Raw genomic sequence first — 19,708 nt, 5'->3', positions numbered from 1 at the left:
TTTAGGTAAGGTTGAGATTTCAAGAGACCGCACAGAAAAAGTGGACTGTGTCCTGGCCTGCAAGCCTCAAAGAGTCATGGGAACTGAGCCCTGACAACTATCCTGAACCAGCTTTCGGCAACTCATTCTCCCAGCTCTGAGCAGTGTTCTTCTCTTACCTCGACATCATCGTAGTGGGGGGGTAGGCCCTGAGACCCTGCGGGGGTTATGTACACATTCGAGCCAACCAAGGAGCCAAAGTAACATTCAAGCTTCTCCTGGATCCTCCACAGCTCATCCTTTAAAAAAAAAAAGGGGGGGGGGAATATATTAGAAATAAGAGTAAATAAAGTTCTTATTCATTTAGCAAGTCTTTATTATACAGTCACTATGTTCTGGATACTGAAAATAAAGCTGTGAACAAGACAACACCTCTGCCCTCTCTTTCAGAAGCACGACAGAAAAGCTGTGAGTAGATAAACGAGAATTTGGCAAAGCAGGCAATAAGGGGTCACTGAAGGATTTTAAGCAGGAGACTGACATGACCCAACCTACATTTTTAAAAGCTCATTTAGGCTATTGTGTGGAAAATGGAGTATAGAGAAGCAAGAGCAGAACCGAGAGAGATCAGTCTGGAAATTTCTGAGGCAGCAGCCCAGGTGAGAAATGACAAGGGCAGTGGGAGTGAGAAGTCAAGATGTACTCTGAGAGTGGCATCGACAGTACTTGCTGATGGACTCAATAAAAAGGAGTAAGGGAATGAGAGACGTAAAAACAAACAAACAAAAACGAAACCTATTTCTAGGTTTTTGGCTTGGGCAATTAGTTAGCCCATGGTTCCATTTACTAAGATGGAAAAGACCTGCTAAAGACGAAGTTTTCAGGAGAGAGAAAAGAGTTCTTTATATTAGAAATGTAAAGTTTGAGCTGCTGAGGTCCCCAGCAGAGATATTTTTGAGTAGCCAGTTGGCTGACTAAGTCTGAAGGTCTGTTAAGAAGTAAGGCCTAGTGATTAGAATTTGGGAACCGCCTGCATACAACCGATATTTAAAGCAATGAAGGTATAGAAAGAAAAGGAGGAACAGGTCAAGTAATGTTCCTGCCTCCATCCATTAATCAACTCTTCAGGGCAGAAGTCAGATTGAGAGGCCTAGAGATGAGCCATACATTCCTGCAAGTGAGAAAGAAACCTTATTTCCCAAGGCAGATGAGAAGAAGCGAGGTAACAATTAGGCCATGTAGATATTAGCACTCCCTATGTGCCAGGCCCCAACCTGGGTGGCGTAGTGGTTAAGTGCTACAGCTGCTAACCAAAAGGTCAGCAGTTCAAATCCACCAGGCGCTCCTTGGAAACTCTATGTGGCAGTTCTACTCTGTCGTACAGAGTCACTATGAGTCAGAACTGACTCGACAGCAATGGGGTTTTTTTTTTTTTTTTGGTTATGTGCCAGGCAATGGTTTATACTTATCACTTATACAATCCTCACAACAACCCTGTCTCACAGATTGTACTGTCATTACCTCGAGTTTAAAGACAAGGAGGCTGAGACCAAAATCACACAGCTATTAAATGATGAAGACAGGATTTGAATCCAGACAGCCTGGCTCCAGAGCCCATTTCCTTAACTCTATATTGTCTCTCTAAAACACTGTCTTAAAGACAAGTCACCTACGACGCATCCTGAAGAGCCCAACGTTTCAAACAGTGCCTGGCACATAGGAGATGATGAAATATATTTAAAATATTTCCTGAATAAACCAATGGCCTCAGGTTAGGAGTCAATCATTGCACCAGACTGAAACGGATCTGTAGTATTAAAAATGCCAAATGGGAAGAAATTGGGTCACTATGAAAAAAGCCTTGGGAGACTTCTTTATATATACCACTGGGCTACCCTATTTATACATCTCTGGATTCTACTTAACACAAGGAGAATAATTTAATAGCATCTGAATAGCTCCAAACACTTAGCACAGTTCCCAAGGAGTCTAATTTATACCAGGGAAGGGCTAACAAGGCCTGACTCTGAATGTTATAAATACATTTAAACAGCAACTGGAACCACTAGAAAACTGGGTTTTTTCTCTCTCTCTGACGGCCTGAGAGGTCTTTTAGCACCACATGGGTCCCTTTATGATTCCCAGCTTAAGTACCTGGGTCTTAACCAATGAGAATGTCTCTTTTCTTCTTAAAGGTTCCAATAACCCTATCAATTATACAGGCTTTCCTTTCCTCCTGGACCTTTAGCTTCTGAATCTGTGAGGCCTAAAAGAAAGAGATTTGGAGTCAAACCACCTCGGTCCAAGTTGTAGTCAGATGCTACATGATTTCAGCTTCTTTATTTGTAAAGTGAAGACATTACCACTCCTACCCCATTCCTGAGGGGAACTGCATGAAACTACTTATCTCAAATCCTGCTTAAACTGCAAAACAATATACAAGTGTTATTGCCTCACCAACATTGACTTAGGCACAAAGGTCCTGAAAGCTCTCACCTTTACCTCATGACTCTCAACTATGTCCAAAGACATCAAAGAGGAGGATCTTAGAACAATAAAAAAGGTAGCAGCCACTATACTGGCTCGGTAAAACTTCCTCTCTCACCTGACCTACCCCACAGAATCAAACCTGAATGCCATGGCTAAGGCCAGAAAACCACGTACAGGCAGTCCCCAGGGTAGGAACACCTGACTTGCGTACCACCTGTAGTTACGAACCAATCCCCGTAAAGCCTATTATATTAAAAATTCGAGGTACATACAATGGTTCACAATACGGCCAGGCGATACTTCGTGACCATCAAAACACTATTATTATTATTATTACTACTGTATTATTATGTTAAAGATGTTTTAGTGTATCTGAAAGTGTTTCTTTAATTTTTTTTATGCATAGAAAGCTTCACTATATACTAAGACAAACATGTGACTAACTGACATTAGATACAAACCATACCTAACTGTTCGGACTTAAGTACAAATTCAACTTAAAGACAGACTTAGGAACTGAACATGTTCGTAATCCAGGGACTGCTTGTATATGCCTAAAGAAAGACAAAAACAAAACAGCAAGCAGGCCACACACACACACACAAAATCGAAACCACATTTCAAGCACCATCTTTAAAAGGGTGGTAGGAAAACGCCTTAAATTTAGAGTCAGAAGCCCTTTACCAGCTTAATAACCATGGGAAAGTCAGCATGTCCATAAACTCCAGTTTTTTCATATATAAAATGGGTACTGCAATGCCTGCCCTACCTATTTCAAATGTCTTTAGGAGGTTCAAAGTTAACATATATGAAAATATTTGGTAAATTCTAGTATGCCATGTAAAATGCAAATAAATGTTATATTTCCCCAAAACTGAACCTTTGATGTGGGGATTAACCAAAGTGGGTGGGGGAACAATTTCTATGACTCTGGTTACCTCCTTACTCATTTCCAGACTCACTAGAATAATAAGCTGTGTACACATTCAAAGGCCAATACACCAAGGGCTACCTTTCCCCTCTAACAGTCTCTCAACATGGCCAGTGATGAACTGCCCCCTGGACTTTTTCTATCCTGATGTTAATATGCCCACTCACAAACACACGCAACCCTAAAGCTCCTCTTAATATTTAGAACTCAGCTTCTAGCGTATCAGGGTGAGCACCTATAGCTTATGGGTCCCTCAAGTGCTGGTGGTGAGGAGAGAAAAACAGGGTGTATTCTCGTCTAGCCTGGGGGCAGGGTTTGGCCTAGAAAGCTCATTCTTCCGGCTTTAATAAACCCAGATGAGGAGCTGAGTCGACAGATCAAAAGAAGTATGTTTTAGGCTACCTGAAATCCCAGAGGAGGGATGTGCCGGGGTTAAGTAGTGGAGCAGAGAAAGGCCCTGGGGAAGATAGTTTTAAGTACAGAAATGACACCCACAGAGAACACCACCCATAGGCCAAATGCTAACTTTCTGCTGGCTTGTCATCAAATTTCATGTAATTAACTCACTGAATGGATTTATGTTCATAGTTCTTAGGTTTCTAAAAACTATTCTTTTTAAATGTACAACTTCTAGTCAGGCAAAGAGTCAAAGCTAGCTGAGAAGCACTTTACCCATGGTGTCCAGGTTTTCTAAATTCATATCATGATTTTGTCTGACAAATGATATGTAACTTCCTTTTTGGCGCTAGAGCTACAAGGTTGGCATTCAGGGACATTTCAACTTCTTATGATTGCTTGAGATGGAATATCTAGAATCAGGATTTGTCCTACACAATCCATGAAAACTTAAACCTCCTCCAGGGTACCAATAGGTTCAGGATTCTTTAGACAAGAAAGGGAATAACATTCACCAGATGAGGTCTAACGGGATCGAACATCCAAACTCTGGAGTTCAGTCCAGGGAAACATTAGCTAAAATTGGTAACAAAGCCCCAGAAACCATCGACACAGCCAGAACCCATTCCCCTCAGTATGGAGGCTCATAAACCCCTCTCCTCCTGCCATGCTGCTGTTCTGCTTCAGCCATAGGTCACAGAAGGGGGTTTCTGAATGGGATAAAATTTTATCTAGAAAACAGGCCTTCAACTCTTCTAAGCCATCTGTCATACAAAGCTCTCAAACCTCTGAGAGAGCAGGTTAGCTCAGCTTAAGTTTCCATTTTTTAAACACAGAAATTGAACACAGAGAAGCAAAGGTATTTCCCAAGCGTCAATCACTGATGCAGAATAAATAAAGAATTAGCCAGTCCTCCCGACTCTCACATCAAAGCTAACCTCCACCTCTGACTGCCTCCCCAGGTGCAGTTTCAGGACGCCACCCCTCACCACTACACGCGCTGCCCTTAGGGAGGGTGAAGTCTTCCTTGAACATCACCTGGTATGTCATCCAGCCAGGGCTGCCAAGCCTCTACTCAGGGTAGACGCAGGCAACTGCAAGAAGAAAAGCATCACCTTGGTGCTATCATGCCTTAAATTACAGGGACAGGACAGAGCAAACACAAATGCCTGCCACAGACCAAGACAGAAACCAGGTCATAGAACGTGGGCCTGAAGGTATAATGTTACTTTAATAAGCTTTATAAGCTTGCAACATAATTTAGTTTTTGCAGCTTGGTTAAGCAATGATACCCAACCATGACTACCCTCAGAAGGAGGCTCTAAGAGTTTAGCCAAAAAATACATGGAAATCTCTTAAGCTGGAATGCATTTAAAGACCAAACAGGTGCTATCTCTTCTCAAACTGGCAGGAGGCAAATCAGCATCATACCATTCATCCTTGAGCTGATCTGTAGCCAAATATTATTAGTACTTATATGTATATATATATGAGGATTCTACAGTGGGAGAATCTATTACCTTAAATCTCTGAGGTTGGTGAAACTGAATTGTGGCCCTTTTCTGATCAAAATCTTTTCTCAGCTGAAGAAAATACACTTTGCCATCTTTATTTAAAACCTTCTTCTTCCCGTTGACACACCGGCAGACATTTATGTCTCTTCCATAGTACAAACCCCGGCTGCACAGACTCTTCAGCTCCGTCAACCTGAACAGAGACTGGTAATATGTGGCCAATGCAGGGTCATCTCTCTGAATAAGAAGAGGCTTCTGCTCCCAGAATTCCTTGAAAAAAGTCTCTGTCTTGATGGGCGAGATTAAACTTTCAAAGAGATTACTGGGGCTGTCAAAGTTCAAGGTAGAAGGCACAGCAGCCGCCTCCACCTTCGCCTGCTTACAGGGAACAGGCCCCGCTTCCTTCCCATTCCTTGCAGGCTTTGCTTTCTTTGGCATCACTCAGTCTTCAAGACAAACAGTGAGGAAATGCAAACCTACTGAAAATATAAAACATACATGCAGTTAGGTCTACTAGGAGTGAAAATGTCAGTATCAGGAGATCATACAAACACAGCTTGCATGACTGCTGCACCTTCAACCTGAAAACTCTCTGAAAGTCAATTTTATTTCCTACAGTTACCACCTATCTGTTAGTTTGCCATTCTGTGGTAGTGTGCACGTTGCTGTGATGCTGGAACCGATCCCACTGGTACTTCAAACACCAGCAGGGTCACCCATGATGCACAGGTTTCAGCAGAGCTTCCAGGCTAAGACAGACTAGGCAGAAAGACCCAGTGATCTACTTCCAAAAATCAGCAAATGAGAGCCCTGTGGATCACAACAGGATGTCTGATAGAGTGCTGGAAGGCACTATGCACTGGCCGCAACAATTGGCTCACACAGGCCGACGATCATGACAGTGGTGCAGGACCAGGAAATGTTTCGTGTATGTTCCACGTAGCGTTGCCATGAACCAGAGCCAATTTGATAGCAACTAATCACTTTTCCTACAGTCTTAAACCAATGTCATTTCTTCCAAGACATAACAGCCTCAGACGCCACTCGGATAACATACTCATCTAAAGGAAAACCTGTTTTTCTTATACACAAGCACGAATATCATGGAATCCATTGTTTGTGAGGTGGTTCACGTTTCCTACAGCCTTAAACCAATGTCATTTCTTCCAAGACATAACTCAGCCTCAGACGCCACTCGGATAACATACTCATCTAAAGGAAAACCTGTTTTTCTTATACACAAGCACGAATATCATGGAATCCATTGTTTGTGAGGTGGTATAATCATCCCTAATTAAACCGCTCAGCTTTCTCGACAGCTCCTAATCACAGGTTTAGTCTGTGACCATTGACACAACAAAGTCAAAAATCTTGAATTTGGCTGCAATCGGCAGCGGGTCCCATATCTAATTAGATGTACCTGAGTTACAAACACCTGACTCATGAACTACAAACAGCTGCCCATTGCCACGTGCTCCTCACTCACTCCCCGTTTCACCACCTGTTCAGGAAAGGACACAACCTGTCCGGGGCCAGTGGTGTCACCTGGTGGCTGGAGAGCAAGGAGCTGCCTGCTCCTCAGTCTTCCATGACCACCTGAACCTCCTCACTTGCAAATCTGTTTATTCTCGAAAACTGTCACTTTATGAGACCCCCATAACACATACACACACACACAACCCTAATTCAGGGCTGAAAAGTGAAGGTTAAAGACAGTGATATACCAATTGTTTAAAAAGCTATACCTTTTGAATTAAAATAAGATACAATAAAATACTGCCATCATCAGGCTCTAAGAGTGGTTCTCCAGCTTTAAATGCCCACTCCCATCACCTGGGTATCTTGCTAAAGATAGAGTCTGCATTTCTCACAGGCTCCCAGGTGAAGATGCTGCTGCGGGTCCACAGACATATTTGAGCAGCAACAATCTCCACTCCCAAACTTTGCCAAGGCCCTTGCAGAACTGCCCCCAAACCACACCTTATTTTTGTTTATAATGCAAGTGTCCTTCATCTGGGGTTCAAGGACTGTAATTCAAATCGTATCAATCTCCCGAAACTGCCAAATGCTATTCTAAAGTACACGTTTGTTTGTTTTCTGGAAAGGGAGCCCCGTCGCTTTCACCAGATTCTTAAAGTTAAGTCCCTGACACAAAAAAGGCTAACAACCATGGTGCTTCTAAAAAACAAAGTTTCTCAAAAACCAGTGATTATTTATAAATGTTATGGTTTCCTATTTTTGTTTAGCTACCAGAATTAGAAAAATACTGTTTTCTACTGGTTTGCCAAGCAGTATTTTCAGCTACATTGTGGACTGAGAAGAAGCAACATTCAAGGTCTGGCCTAGAAGCATAAGCTGTGTTTCCTAGAGTTAAGTGTCACACATGGCAACAACTAATTTATAAATGAACATTTACAATCCAAATATAAACTGAACAAATTAAAAAACGGAAATGTCAAAACATAAAACTAATGGTCTCATTTTAGCTTCTTAATTTTGTAACCACAAATAGCTTGGTTCTTTCAAAGGATCGAGTGCTTTCGGTAGGAAACACAGGACCACGGGGGGAAAACTAATGCAAATTGATACTAAAAGCCTACATTGGGGGGGTAATGGCTTAAGCTTAGAAAAAAATAAACTTTAGTGTTTTAGGATATGAAATTGTACCGATGAGACATACATTTTCTGAAATTGTTTCCTATTCCTTTTAAGTTTAACAGACCAGCAGCTTGAATTCTCAAGGAAAGAATCCTGGCTTCAGTGAGACAAAGCTTTGCTAGCATTTGAAAAATTAATGACAGGCTTGCTTACAAGGTTGGTCCTTGGCTGGCATCTGAGGATTTAGATTTCAGGAGAGCCCACACCACCATTAGCTGAACCATTAGAGTGGCTCAACATAAAGAAAACAAAAATCCTCATAACTAGACCAATAAACGACATCATGGTAAACCGAAAATATTAAAGTTGCGAAGGATTTCATCTTACTTGGATCTACAATCAACACCTATCGAAGCAGCAGTCAAGAAATCAAATGACCTACTGCATTGGGCTAGTCTGCTGGAAAAGACCTTTTTAAAGTGTTGAAAAGCAGAGATGTCACTTTGAGGACCAAGTTGTGCCTGACCCAAGCCAGGGTATTTTCAATTGCCTCATATGCTGAACAATAAATAAGGAAGACCAGAGAAGAACTGCTGCCTTTGAATTATGGTGCTGGCGAAGAATACTGAATGTACTATGGACTGCCAGAAGAACAAACAAATCTGTCTTGGAAGAAGTACAGCCAGAACGCTCCTTAGAAGCGAGGATGGTGATAATTCCTCTCACGTACTTTGGACATGTTATGAAGAGGGACCAGTCCCTGGAAAAGGACATTACACTTGGTAAAGGGTCAGCGAAAAAGAGGAAGACCCTCAACAAGATGGGCTGATACAGTGGCGTAACAATGGGCTCAAGCATACCAAGGATTATGAGGATGGCTCAGGACTGTTCAGTGTTTCGTTCTGTTTTACACAGGGTTGCTATGAGCCAGAACTGACTCAATAGCAACCTAACAATAACAACAAGAAGAGTGGCTCATCACGCCTAAACTAGTTCTACAATCAATATATTTTATGCTAAACACCTGCTTCCCTTCTGGGAGTTTAGAATTTTTCTAAGTGCAAGGCAGAGACTGCCTATGTGATCAGCCCCTAAAACTCCTCCGCACTGAGTCTCTCATGGGCTTCCCCATCTGACACCATTTCACAACTGTTGTGACAAGTATTTGTTGGGGGGACTTAAGTGCATCCTGTGTAACTCCAGGGAAACCCTGGTGGTGTAGTAGTTAAGAGCTACGGCTGCTAACCAAAAGGCTGGCAGTTCGAATCTACCAGGCACTCCTTGAAAACTCTACGGAGCAATTCTACTCCATCCTACAGGGTCGCTATGAGTCAGAATTGACTGACGGCAACAGGTTTGGCTTTTTTTTTCGGAGTAGCCCCGGAGGAGCCCTGGTGGCACAGTTAAGCGCTCAGCCGCTAATCAAAAGGTTGGTGGTTTGAAACCACTAGCTACTCCATGGGAGAAAGATGTGGCAGTCTGCTTCCGTACAAGATTTACAGCCTTGGAAACCCTAATAGGGCAGCTCTACTCTGTCCTGTAGGGTCACTACGAGCTGGAAATGACTCCATGGCAATAGGTTTGGGTTTTTTTTTGTTGTTGTTTTTTTGGTTTTGAGTAACTCCATTGGGAAAGGCCCCTCAGCAACTTGTGCCTGGTCTCCCCAGAACTTAGCCCCATGCACCTTTTCTTTTCCCTTTGTGACTGTGCTTGGTATCCATAAACTGTAATAAATTGGTCCTGAGTACAATAATAGGCTGAGTCCTGTGAGTCCTTCTAGCAAATCATTGAATCCAGGGGTGATTTTGGAGATACTTGACACACCACGCATATTTAATTTTCAAAACTAAAATTTAGATTGCCTTAGAAGGTTTATATTAATCACAAAAGGTGTCCTACAAAGAAAAAGTAATTTTATACTGAGCCAAGCATCTCTTGCCCTCACAACTGATGAGTTTAAAATTTATTTAAAAGATGTGAGCAGGAGAAAGACACGAGCGAAAGGCTTGTTTTCTTTAAGCACAGTATTTGAATACAGTATAAGCACATCCAACAGAAAATCTGTCCAAACAAAGTGCCACAAAAACACTCAAGCCAAAAATGAAGTCATTTAAATAATTTTCTGTAACTACAATCACTGGCAACATAAACCCCAATACTGCATAATGCTTTTGTTAGAATATAAATCCCACTGCCAAAAATTACAACATTTAACGTTTCTCTATGTTCATAACGAAATTATTTGAGGCTCAGTTAATAGGAATCTAGCTAAAAGGTTAGTGGGCAAATATACTATTTCTCTCATTCTCAGACTCCCCAGATTGCAAGACTATCATTCTTTTAACAGCTTTTGGAAGGTGGAGGGGAGAAGAGATGACATATATTACCACGTTAAACACACAAAATTTGTAAGATGCTCCACATTTTCAGAAATGGAAAATATTGAAAAAGTGTCTTAGATTCCAAGAAACACAGTAATTAAAACAAGAGAATGCTTTGTCTAAAATAGTACAGCCAACGCAAGCCTGTCTGTAATTAATCTCACAGACCACCCAAATAGAAAAGCTACAGGGGGGAAAAAAGCAAGTTTTTTAAAGCAATTGTTTCCAGTCTGAGTTGGAAACATCAAAATGTTAAAAGATTATGTCAAAAGAAAAGATTCACAGTTCATAATTTCCAAACTACTTCAGAGTTCCAAATTACCTCATAGATAAAAATAAACACCAAATAGCCTAAACAATGTTGAAATATTAAAACTCTATAAGAAAATCAATATTGATGCCCTTACTATAGCCAACAAATATAAATAGAGCCTTTATGTTTTTAAGGTGCCCTAACCCCTTTCTTAAGCACTAGTGGTGCAGCAGTTGAGAGCTCAGCTGCTAACCAAAAAGTCAGCAGTTTGAATCCACCAGCCACTCCTTGGAAACCCTACGGGCCAGTTCTACTCTGTCCTATAGGGTCACTATGAGTCGGAATACACTCAATGGCAACAAGTTTGTTTTTTTTTCTTTTTTTGGTAACCTCTTTTTGGAGCCCTGGTGGCCCAGTGGTTAAGAGCTATGGGCTGCTAACCAAAGGTCAGCAGTTTGAATCCACCAGCCGCTCCTTGCAAGCCCTGTGGGGCAGTTGTACTCTGTCCTATAGGGTCGCTATGAGTTGGAATCAATTCGATGGCAATGGGTTTAGTTTTTGGTTTTGGTAACCTCCTTTTCCACAGTAATAGTCAACAACAAGAAGTCATAAAACAATGCCCATGGATAGGTAGACTCAACACTGTGAAAATGTCAGTTCTACCCAAATCAATCTACAGATTCTATGCAATCCTGAACCAAACACCAAAGGCATTTTTAAAGAGAGGAAAAACTAATCATTATACACGAAGAGACCCTGGATAAATAAAGCATTACTGAAGAAGAACAAAGTGGGAGGACTTCTACTACCTGACCTCAGAACCTACTATACAGCTACAGTAGTCAAAACAGCCTGGTACTGGCACAATGACAGATACATTGATCAATGGAAGAGAATTGAGAGCCCAGATGTAAATCCATCCATCTATGGTCACCTGATCTTCCACAAGGGCCAAAAGTCCATGAAATGGGGAAAAGACAGTCTTTTTAACAATGGTGCTAGCAAACTGGATGTCCATTTGCAAAAAAATGAACCTCACGCCGTACACAAAAACTAATTCAAAATGGATCAAAGTCCTAAATATAAAACCAAAAACTATAAAGATCATAAAAGAAAAAATAGGATCAATGCTAGAGGCCCTAATACGCAGCATTAACTGGATACAAACCATAACTCACAACACATAAACTCCACAAGGCAAGCTAGATAACTGGGATCTTCTAAAAATTAAACACTTATCTTCATCAAAAGACTTCACCAAAATATAAAAAGAGAATCTACAGACTGGGGAAAAATTTTGGCTACTATAAATCTGACAAAGATCTAATCTCTAAAATCTACAGGAAAACCCAACACCCCTACAACAAAAAAACAAATAATCCAATTAAAAAATGGGCAAAGAAAATGGACAGACACTTCACTAAAGAAGACTTTCAAGCAGCTAACAGACACATGAGGAAATGCTCATGATCACTAGCCATTAGAGAAATGCAAATCAAAACCACAATCAGGTACCATCTCACCCTGGCATTACTGGTACAAATGAAAAAAAAAGAAAATAACAAATGTTGGAGAGGCTGTGGGAAGACTGGAACTTACATACACTGCTGGTGGGAATGCAAAATGGTACCACCATTCTGGAAAACAATATGGCACTTCCTTAGAAAGCTAGAAATAGAAATACCATATGATCCAGCAATCCCACTCCTAGGAATATACCCTAGAGAAATAAGAGCCACCATATGAATAGACATATGTACACCCATGTTCACTGTGGCATTGTTCACAACAGCAAAAAGATGGAAACAACTTAAGTGCCAATCAACAGATGAATGGATAAACAAACTATGGGACATACACACAACAGAGTACTACAAAACGGTAAAAGAACAATGATGAATCTGTGAAGCACCTCACAGCATAGATGAATGTGGAGGGCATTATGCTGAGTCAAATAAGTCAACCACAAAAGGACAAATATTATATGAGACCACCACTACAAAAACTCAAGAAAAGGTTTACACAAAAAGAAACAATCTGTGATGGTTCCAAGTGAGGGGAGGGGTAGGGATGGAAAAAGCACTAAAGTACTCACCCTTTGGTGAAGGCTAAGACAGCATACAATACTGGGGAAGCCACCACAACTTGTCTAAGGCAAGGTCATGGAAGCTCCACAGACACATCCAAACTCCCTGAGGGACTGAATTACTGGGCTGAGGGCTTTGGGCACCATGCTCTAAGGGAACATTTAGCTCAACTGGCATAACACAGTTTATAAAGAAAATGTTCTGCATTCTACTTTGGTGAGTAGTGTCTAGGGTCTTAAAAGCTTGCAAGCAGCCATCTAAAATACTCCACTGGCCTCACCCCAACAGGAGCAAGGGATAATGAAGAAAACCAAAGACACAAGGGAAAGATTAGGCCAAAGGACTAACTGACCACGACTACCACAGCCTCCACCAGGCTGAGTCCAGCACAACTAGATGGTGCACCCAGCTACCACCACTGACTGCTCTCACAGGGATCACAATACAGGGTCCTGGACAGAGCTGGAAAAAAACGCAGAACAAAATTCTAACTCCCAAAAAGAGACCAGACTTACTGGCCTGACAGAGACTGGAAAAAGCCCCAAGAGAATGGCCCCCAGACACTCTTTTAGCTCTGTAATGAAGTCACTACTGAGGTTCCCCCTTCAGCCAAAGATTAGACAGGCCCAAAAACAAAACAAGACTAAAGGGGCACACCAACCCAGGGACAAGGACTAGAAGGCAGGAAGGGAAAGGAAAGCTGGTAATTGGGAAGCGAAGGTTGAGAAGGTAGCATGTTGACATGCCATGGGGTTGGTAAACAATGTGAACAAAACAGTATGTGTATTTACTGTTTAATGAAAAACTAGTTTGTTCTGTAAACCTTCATCTAAAGTACAACAATAAAAAAATTTTTAAACAGTCATAAAACAGCTTCTTGAGGGAAGGGGCAGCTCACTTGTACATCCAGAGCCTGGAACTGAGCACACACAGAAGTGGTCCTCAAAAAATGCTTGCTAACAGACCCAACGGAAATTAAAAGATTCAAATCAGGTTACTATGAAAAACAGTACTCTAACAAATTTGAAAACCTAGAAGAAATGGATGATTTTCTAGAAACATACTACCCACCTAAACTAACCCAAAGAGAGGTAGAACAACTAAACAAACCCATAACAAAAGAAGAGATTGAAAAGGTAATCAAAAAACTCCCCCCCAAAAAAGCCCCTGGCCCAGACAGCTTTACTACAGAGTTCTACCAAACTTTCAGAGAAGAGTTAACACCACGACTACTGAGGGTATTTCAGAGCATAGGAAAGGACGGATTACTCCCAAACTCATTCTATGAAGCCAGCATATCCCTGATACCAAAAGCAGATAAAGATACCACAAAAAAAGCAAATTATAGACATATATCCCTCATGAATGTAGGTGCAAAAATCCTCAACAAAATTCCAGCCAATAGAATTCAGCAACATACCAAAAAAAAAAAAATTCACCATGACCAAGTGGGATTCATACCAGGTATGCAGGGATGGTTCAACATTAGAAAAACAATGTAATCCATCCTATAAATAAAACAAAAGACAAGAATCACATGATTTTATCAATTGATACAGAAAAGGCATTTGACAAAGTTTCACACCCATTCACGATAAAAACTCTCAGCAAAATAGGAATAGAAGGAAAATTCCTCAACAAAATAAACGGCATTTATACAAAGCCAACAGCCAACATCATCCTAAATGGAGAGAGCCTGAAAGCATGCCCCTTGAGATCAGGAACCAGACAAGGACGCCCTTTATCACCACTCTTATTTCAACATTGTGCTGGAGGTCCTAGCCAGAGCAATTAAAAAAAAAATTAGGCAAGATAAAAAAATAAAGGACATCCAGATTGGCAAGGAAGAAGTATCTCTATTTGCAGATGACATGATCTTATACACAGAAAACCCTAGGGAATCCTCAAGAAAACTACTGAAACTAATAGAAGAGTTCAGCAGAGTATCAGGATACAAGATAAACATACAAAAATCAGTTGGATTCCTCTACACCAACAAAGAGAACATTGAAGAGGATACCACTAAATCAATACCATTTACAGTAGCCCCCAAGAAGATAAAATACTTAGGAATAAATCTTACCAGAGATGTAAAAGACTTATACAAAGAAAACTACAAAACACTTCTGCAAGAAACCAAAAGACACCTACATAAGTGGAAAAAAATACCTTACTCATGGATAGGAAGACTTAACATTGTAAATATGTCTATTCTACCAAATGCGATCTACAGATTTAATGAAATTCCAACGACATTTTTTGATGAGAGGGAGAAACAAATCACCAACTTCATATGGAAGGGATAGAGGCCCCCAATGAGTAAAGCAGTATTGAAAAAGAAGAAGAAAGTGGGAAGCCTCACTCTACCTGATTTTAGCACCTATTATACTGCCACAGCCGTCAAAACAGCCTGGTACTGGTAAAACAACAGATACACAGACCAATGGAACAGAATTGAGAATCTAGACATAAATCCATCCACATACGAGCAGCTGATATTTGAGAAAGGCCCCAAATCAGTTAAATGGGGAAAAGACAGTCTTTTTAACAAATAGTGCTGGCATAACTGGATATCCATCTGCAAAAAAATGAAAAAAGACCCATACCTCAATCCATGCACAAAAACTACCTCAAAATGGATGAAAGGCCTAAATATAAAATCTAAAATGATAAAGATCATGGAAGAAAAAACAGGGACAACGCTAGGAGCCCTAATACATGACATAAACAGTATACAAAACATTACTAACAATGCAGAAGAAAAACTAGATAACTGGGAGCTCCTAAAAATCAAACATCTATGCTCATCCAAAGACTTCACCAAAAGTGTAAAATGATTACATAGAGGCTGAGAGACAGTTTTTAGCTATGACACTTCCAATCAGTGTCTGATCTCTAAAATCTACATGATACTGCAAAAACTCAACTACAAAAAGACAAATAACCCAATTAAAAAATGGGCAAAGGATCTGAACAGGCACTTCACCAAAGAAGACATTCAGGAGGCTCACAGATACATGTGGAAATGCTCATGATCATTAGCCATTAGACAAATGCAAATCAAAACTACAATGAGATACCATCTCACCCCAACAAAGCTAGCATTAATCCAAAAAACACAAAATAATAAATGTTGGAGAGGTTATGGAGAGACTGGAACACTTATACGCTGCTGGTGGGAATGTAAAATGGTACAGCCACTTTGGAAATTGTTTTGACCCTTTCTTAAAAAGCTAGAAACAGAAGTACCATATGATCCAGCAATCCCACTCCTTGGAATACATCCTAGAGAAATAAGAGCCTTTACATGAACAGATATATGCACACCCATGTTCACTACAGCAGTGTTTACAATAGCAAAAAGATGGAAGCAACCAAGGTGCCCATCAATGGATGAATGGATAAATTATGGTATATCCACACAGTGGAATACTATGCATCAATAACGAACAGTGATGAATCTGTGAAACATTTCATGGAGGAATCTGGAAGGCATTATTATGCTGAGTGAAATTAGTTGCAAAAGGACAAATATGGTATAAGACCACTATTATAAGAACTCAAGAAATAGTTTAAACAGAGAAGAAAATATTCTTTGATGGTTACGAGAGGGGGAAGGGAGGGATGGCTGGGGAGGGAGGGAGGGTGGGAGAGGGGTATTCACTAATTACATAAAGTAGATAAGAACTACTTTAGGTGAAGGGAAAGACAACACACAAGCGAGGTCAGCACAATTGGACTAAACCAAAAGCAAAGAAGTTTCCTGAACAAACTGAATGCTTCGAAGGCCAGCGTAGCAGCAGGGACAGGGGTTTGGGGACCATGGTTTCAGAGGACATCTAAGTCAACTGGCATAATAAAATCTATTAAGAAAACATTCTGCATCCCACTGGGGTCTTAAACACTCACAGGAGGCCATCTAAGATGCATCAACTGGTCTCAACCCACCTGGGGCAAAGGAGAATTGAAAAGAACACCAAGGACACGAGCCCAAGAGACAGAAAGGGCCACATAAGCCGAGACTACATCAGCCTGAGACCAGAAGAACTAGATGGTGCCCAGCTACAACCAATGACTGCCCTGACAGGGAATACAACAGAGAACCCCTGAGGGAGCAGAAGAGCAGTGGGATGCAGACCCCAAATTCTCATAAAAAGACCTGACTTAATGGTCTGATTGAGACTAGAAGGACCCTGGGGGTCATGGCCCCCAGACCTTCTGTTAGCTCAAGACAGGAACCATTCCCGAAGCCAACTCTTCAGACAGGGATTGGACTGGACAATGGGATAGAAAAAGATGCTGGTGAAGAATGAGCTTCTTGGATCAAGTAGACACTTGAGACTATGTTAGCATCTCCTGTCTGGAGGGGAGATGAGAGGGTAGGGGGGGTTCGAAGCTGGTGGAATGAACATGAAAAGAAAGAGCGGAGGGAAGGAGTGGGCTTTTTCATTATGCGGAGACCAATTAGAAATATATGGCAAGGTGTATATAAATTTTTGTATGAGAGAATGACTTGATCTGTAAACTTTCACTTAAATCACAATAATTTTTTTTTAAATACTTGCTAGAAGATTTTTTTTCACTTTTCATTCTTTGTATACAACTTTATGGAAGAGTCTCAAAGTCCTTTCACAAAAGAGAAATAGGGGGAAAAAACAGACGGTTCTTTCAGTGGGGATTATTCTTCTTATGGCAGCTATCACTTACGTATCCAAAAGCAGCACTGAAGCTAAAAGTTACCTTAGACATCGGCGGTTATTAGAGCATACACACACACTGACAGACATTATTATACAGCGCCCGCAACAAGTTTGCCCGGGCTGATCTAAAACATTTCTTTGCCACCCACAGAAATTTCTACCAATTCAGTGAGGGAGAAGCCGTTCTGTTTAGACTGAAGCTATGACTCAGTTTTATTTTAGAAAATGAATTCTAATTTTAGAATTAAAATTAATGTATTTCAGTGACCATGCGGTTAGAAAGTTTGAGGCCGCGGGAGACAGAAACCATCCACGTGGTGCTGGAAGCAGCTGAGTCAATCAGGCGGTCTGCCCAGCTATGAGCCCGGTAAAGTAAAACACCTTGCACCTGCTTTGCAGCTAGGAGATGGCGGAATCAAACCATCTGACTCTGGGCCAGACCCACACTTTCTCAAAACACAATGCACAACCTGGTCTTACTGACATGCTTAACAACCCAACTGTCAGGCGGCTGTCCTAGAAATATGGGTAGATAAACGAATAAATCAGAAACGTAGACTGTAATTTTAAAATCCGGATGGGAGGAGACAGACGCCGCGTTCCTGCCCTTGAACTTCAGGTTTCCCAGCTGCAGAGCACCGCCCCCAGGCCCCTCCTGACACGCGGGAGGCGCAACACACGTGGCGCCAGCGCTCCCACTGACAGGCCCCCAGTGCCGGCCGAGGGCGGCGCCACCCTCCCCGCCAAACCTCCGAACTTTCCGTGCGCTCAGTCCCCGCTGAGACCACGTGGGCTCCTCTCCATGCCCAGGCCATCAGAGACCCGACCCCGAGGTCCGGGCTGCGCCAGACACGGCGTGTCCAGACTGCCCCCTGGGAGGTGCACTGGCGGGGCGCGCAGCCCCGGTCCCGAACCTCCGCCGGCCCGGCCCGCACGGACGCTCCCGGCCCCGACTCTGCGGAGCTAGCCACGCCGGGTCACCGGGGTCCCCCCACCGCCCACCCGACCCCAACGCGCGCGTGCCCGCCCGATCCGCAAGACCCGAGCCAGCGGCCACAGGGAGGCCCGCCGGTCTGCCCCACTTACCCGGCACGGCCTGTTGCGCGCGGCCGCGAGGCGACAGGGCGGTGGCGGCGGCTGGGGGCGGGCACGGCGTGAGCACGCTCGCGGACGCCGGGCTCCTGCTCCTGCTCCCACGCCCGCCCCCTGGCCGCTAACCTGCCGCCCACTGGTGGTTGATCCGAGGCCGGGGCGTGGCTGCGCTTGCAGCGCCCGGATGTTCTTGCCTCCATGTTGGAAGAAATAAGTGGCATGTGGTTTTTTGAGTTGGTGCGGAGCGGGATGAGGCTCTTGGTTTTGGAAAGTGTTCTGGTACAACCCTGTTCTTTTTATGAATGGGGAAACTGAGGCCCGAGTAGGAGCGTGAGTTGTCGAGATTAGGGAACCGGTCGCCCAGGTTCACCCATCACCTTATGGGTTCGCTGTGTCCCAACGGTTAAGCACTAGTCTACTTACAAAGGTTGGTGATTCGAACCCACCCATCAGTTCCCCAGGAGAACCTGGCAATTGGCTTCTGTAAAGACTACCCAGTACCATCGAGTCGATTCCGACTCATAGCGACCCTATAGGACAGAGTAGAACTGCAAAGACTACAGCTTAGTAAACCCTATGGGACAGTTCTCTGTCACATGGTTACTGTGAGTAGAAAATCGACCCCATGGCGTCTAACAGACAACATGGCTTCGCTGTGTTGCTTTGTACCGACTCAACCATACTTTATACTGTGTTGCTCCAGAAGAAATAATTAGCCCCAGTTTAAAATGTAGTGGATATTCTTTATGACTATGGCTGTAGTCACAAAGAACAAAAGCAATTATTCAGAGTAATTTTGGTTGACAAGCTCTCCTGGAACGTTTGGGTGGGGGCCTGAGTGGGTAGGGGATCAATGGCACACCTCTACTCTGACTTGTGCCTTCTTTGCTATGTAGACAGCCAAGGAGAACCCAAAGGAAGCCCTTATTTCATTGTCAAGATGACTGAGACCAGTGGCTGTTTCTGACAGTCTCGTGAAGTATAAGCAAATGGGAACACAGTACACCATTGTCTTATGCTTGTCCAGAAAATAGCAAACTTTGAATTGAGTTCTTACTGTCAGGTACCATGCTAGGTGTTCATAGCCTCCTCTCCATCCCACCATCACGTTGAGTAATTACCTCCATTTTACAGTTGAGAAAGCTCCATCAGAAGAGTTTACTTACATGCTCAGGATCACACAGCTGGGAAACGGCGGAAACAAGGTTCGGAGCCACGCCGGTCAATAAGGCCCTGTCGGTCCTTCACAGTGTTGTGTTCTAGAACTCTCAGCTTTCTGTCACATTC

The 19,708-nt window shown here is 42.5% G+C and overlaps 1 protein-coding gene across 4 annotated transcripts in view; it reads right to left on the bottom strand.

The window, feature by feature from the left end:
• Window positions 1–18,478, bottom strand: part of RIOX2 (ribosomal oxygenase 2) — a 56,964-nt gene extending 38,486 nt beyond the window's left edge. For 3 of the 4 annotated variants that reach the window (XM_010590393.3, XM_023548168.2, XM_064273081.1), the window contains exons 1-3: window positions 18,416–18,478; window positions 5,317–5,789; window positions 159–278 (exon numbers count right to left, since the gene is read on the bottom strand). In XM_010590393.3, the coding sequence (XP_010588695.1) occupies window positions 159–278; window positions 5,317–5,748 (552 nt within the window). In that variant the 5' untranslated portion in view covers window positions 5,749–5,789; window positions 18,416–18,478. The remainder of the gene's footprint in view (window positions 1–158; window positions 279–5,316; window positions 5,790–18,415) is intronic. The other variant, XM_023548166.2, reaches the window with a different exon arrangement.
• Between the last annotated feature and the right edge of the window lie 1,230 nt (window positions 18,479–19,708).

This window comes from Loxodonta africana, chromosome 20, assembly GCF_030014295.1.
Source record: "Loxodonta africana isolate mLoxAfr1 chromosome 20, mLoxAfr1.hap2, whole genome shotgun sequence".
Lineage (NCBI taxonomy): Eukaryota > Metazoa > Chordata > Mammalia > Proboscidea > Elephantidae > Loxodonta > Loxodonta africana.
This window is presented reverse-complemented; position numbering and strand designations above follow the sequence as displayed.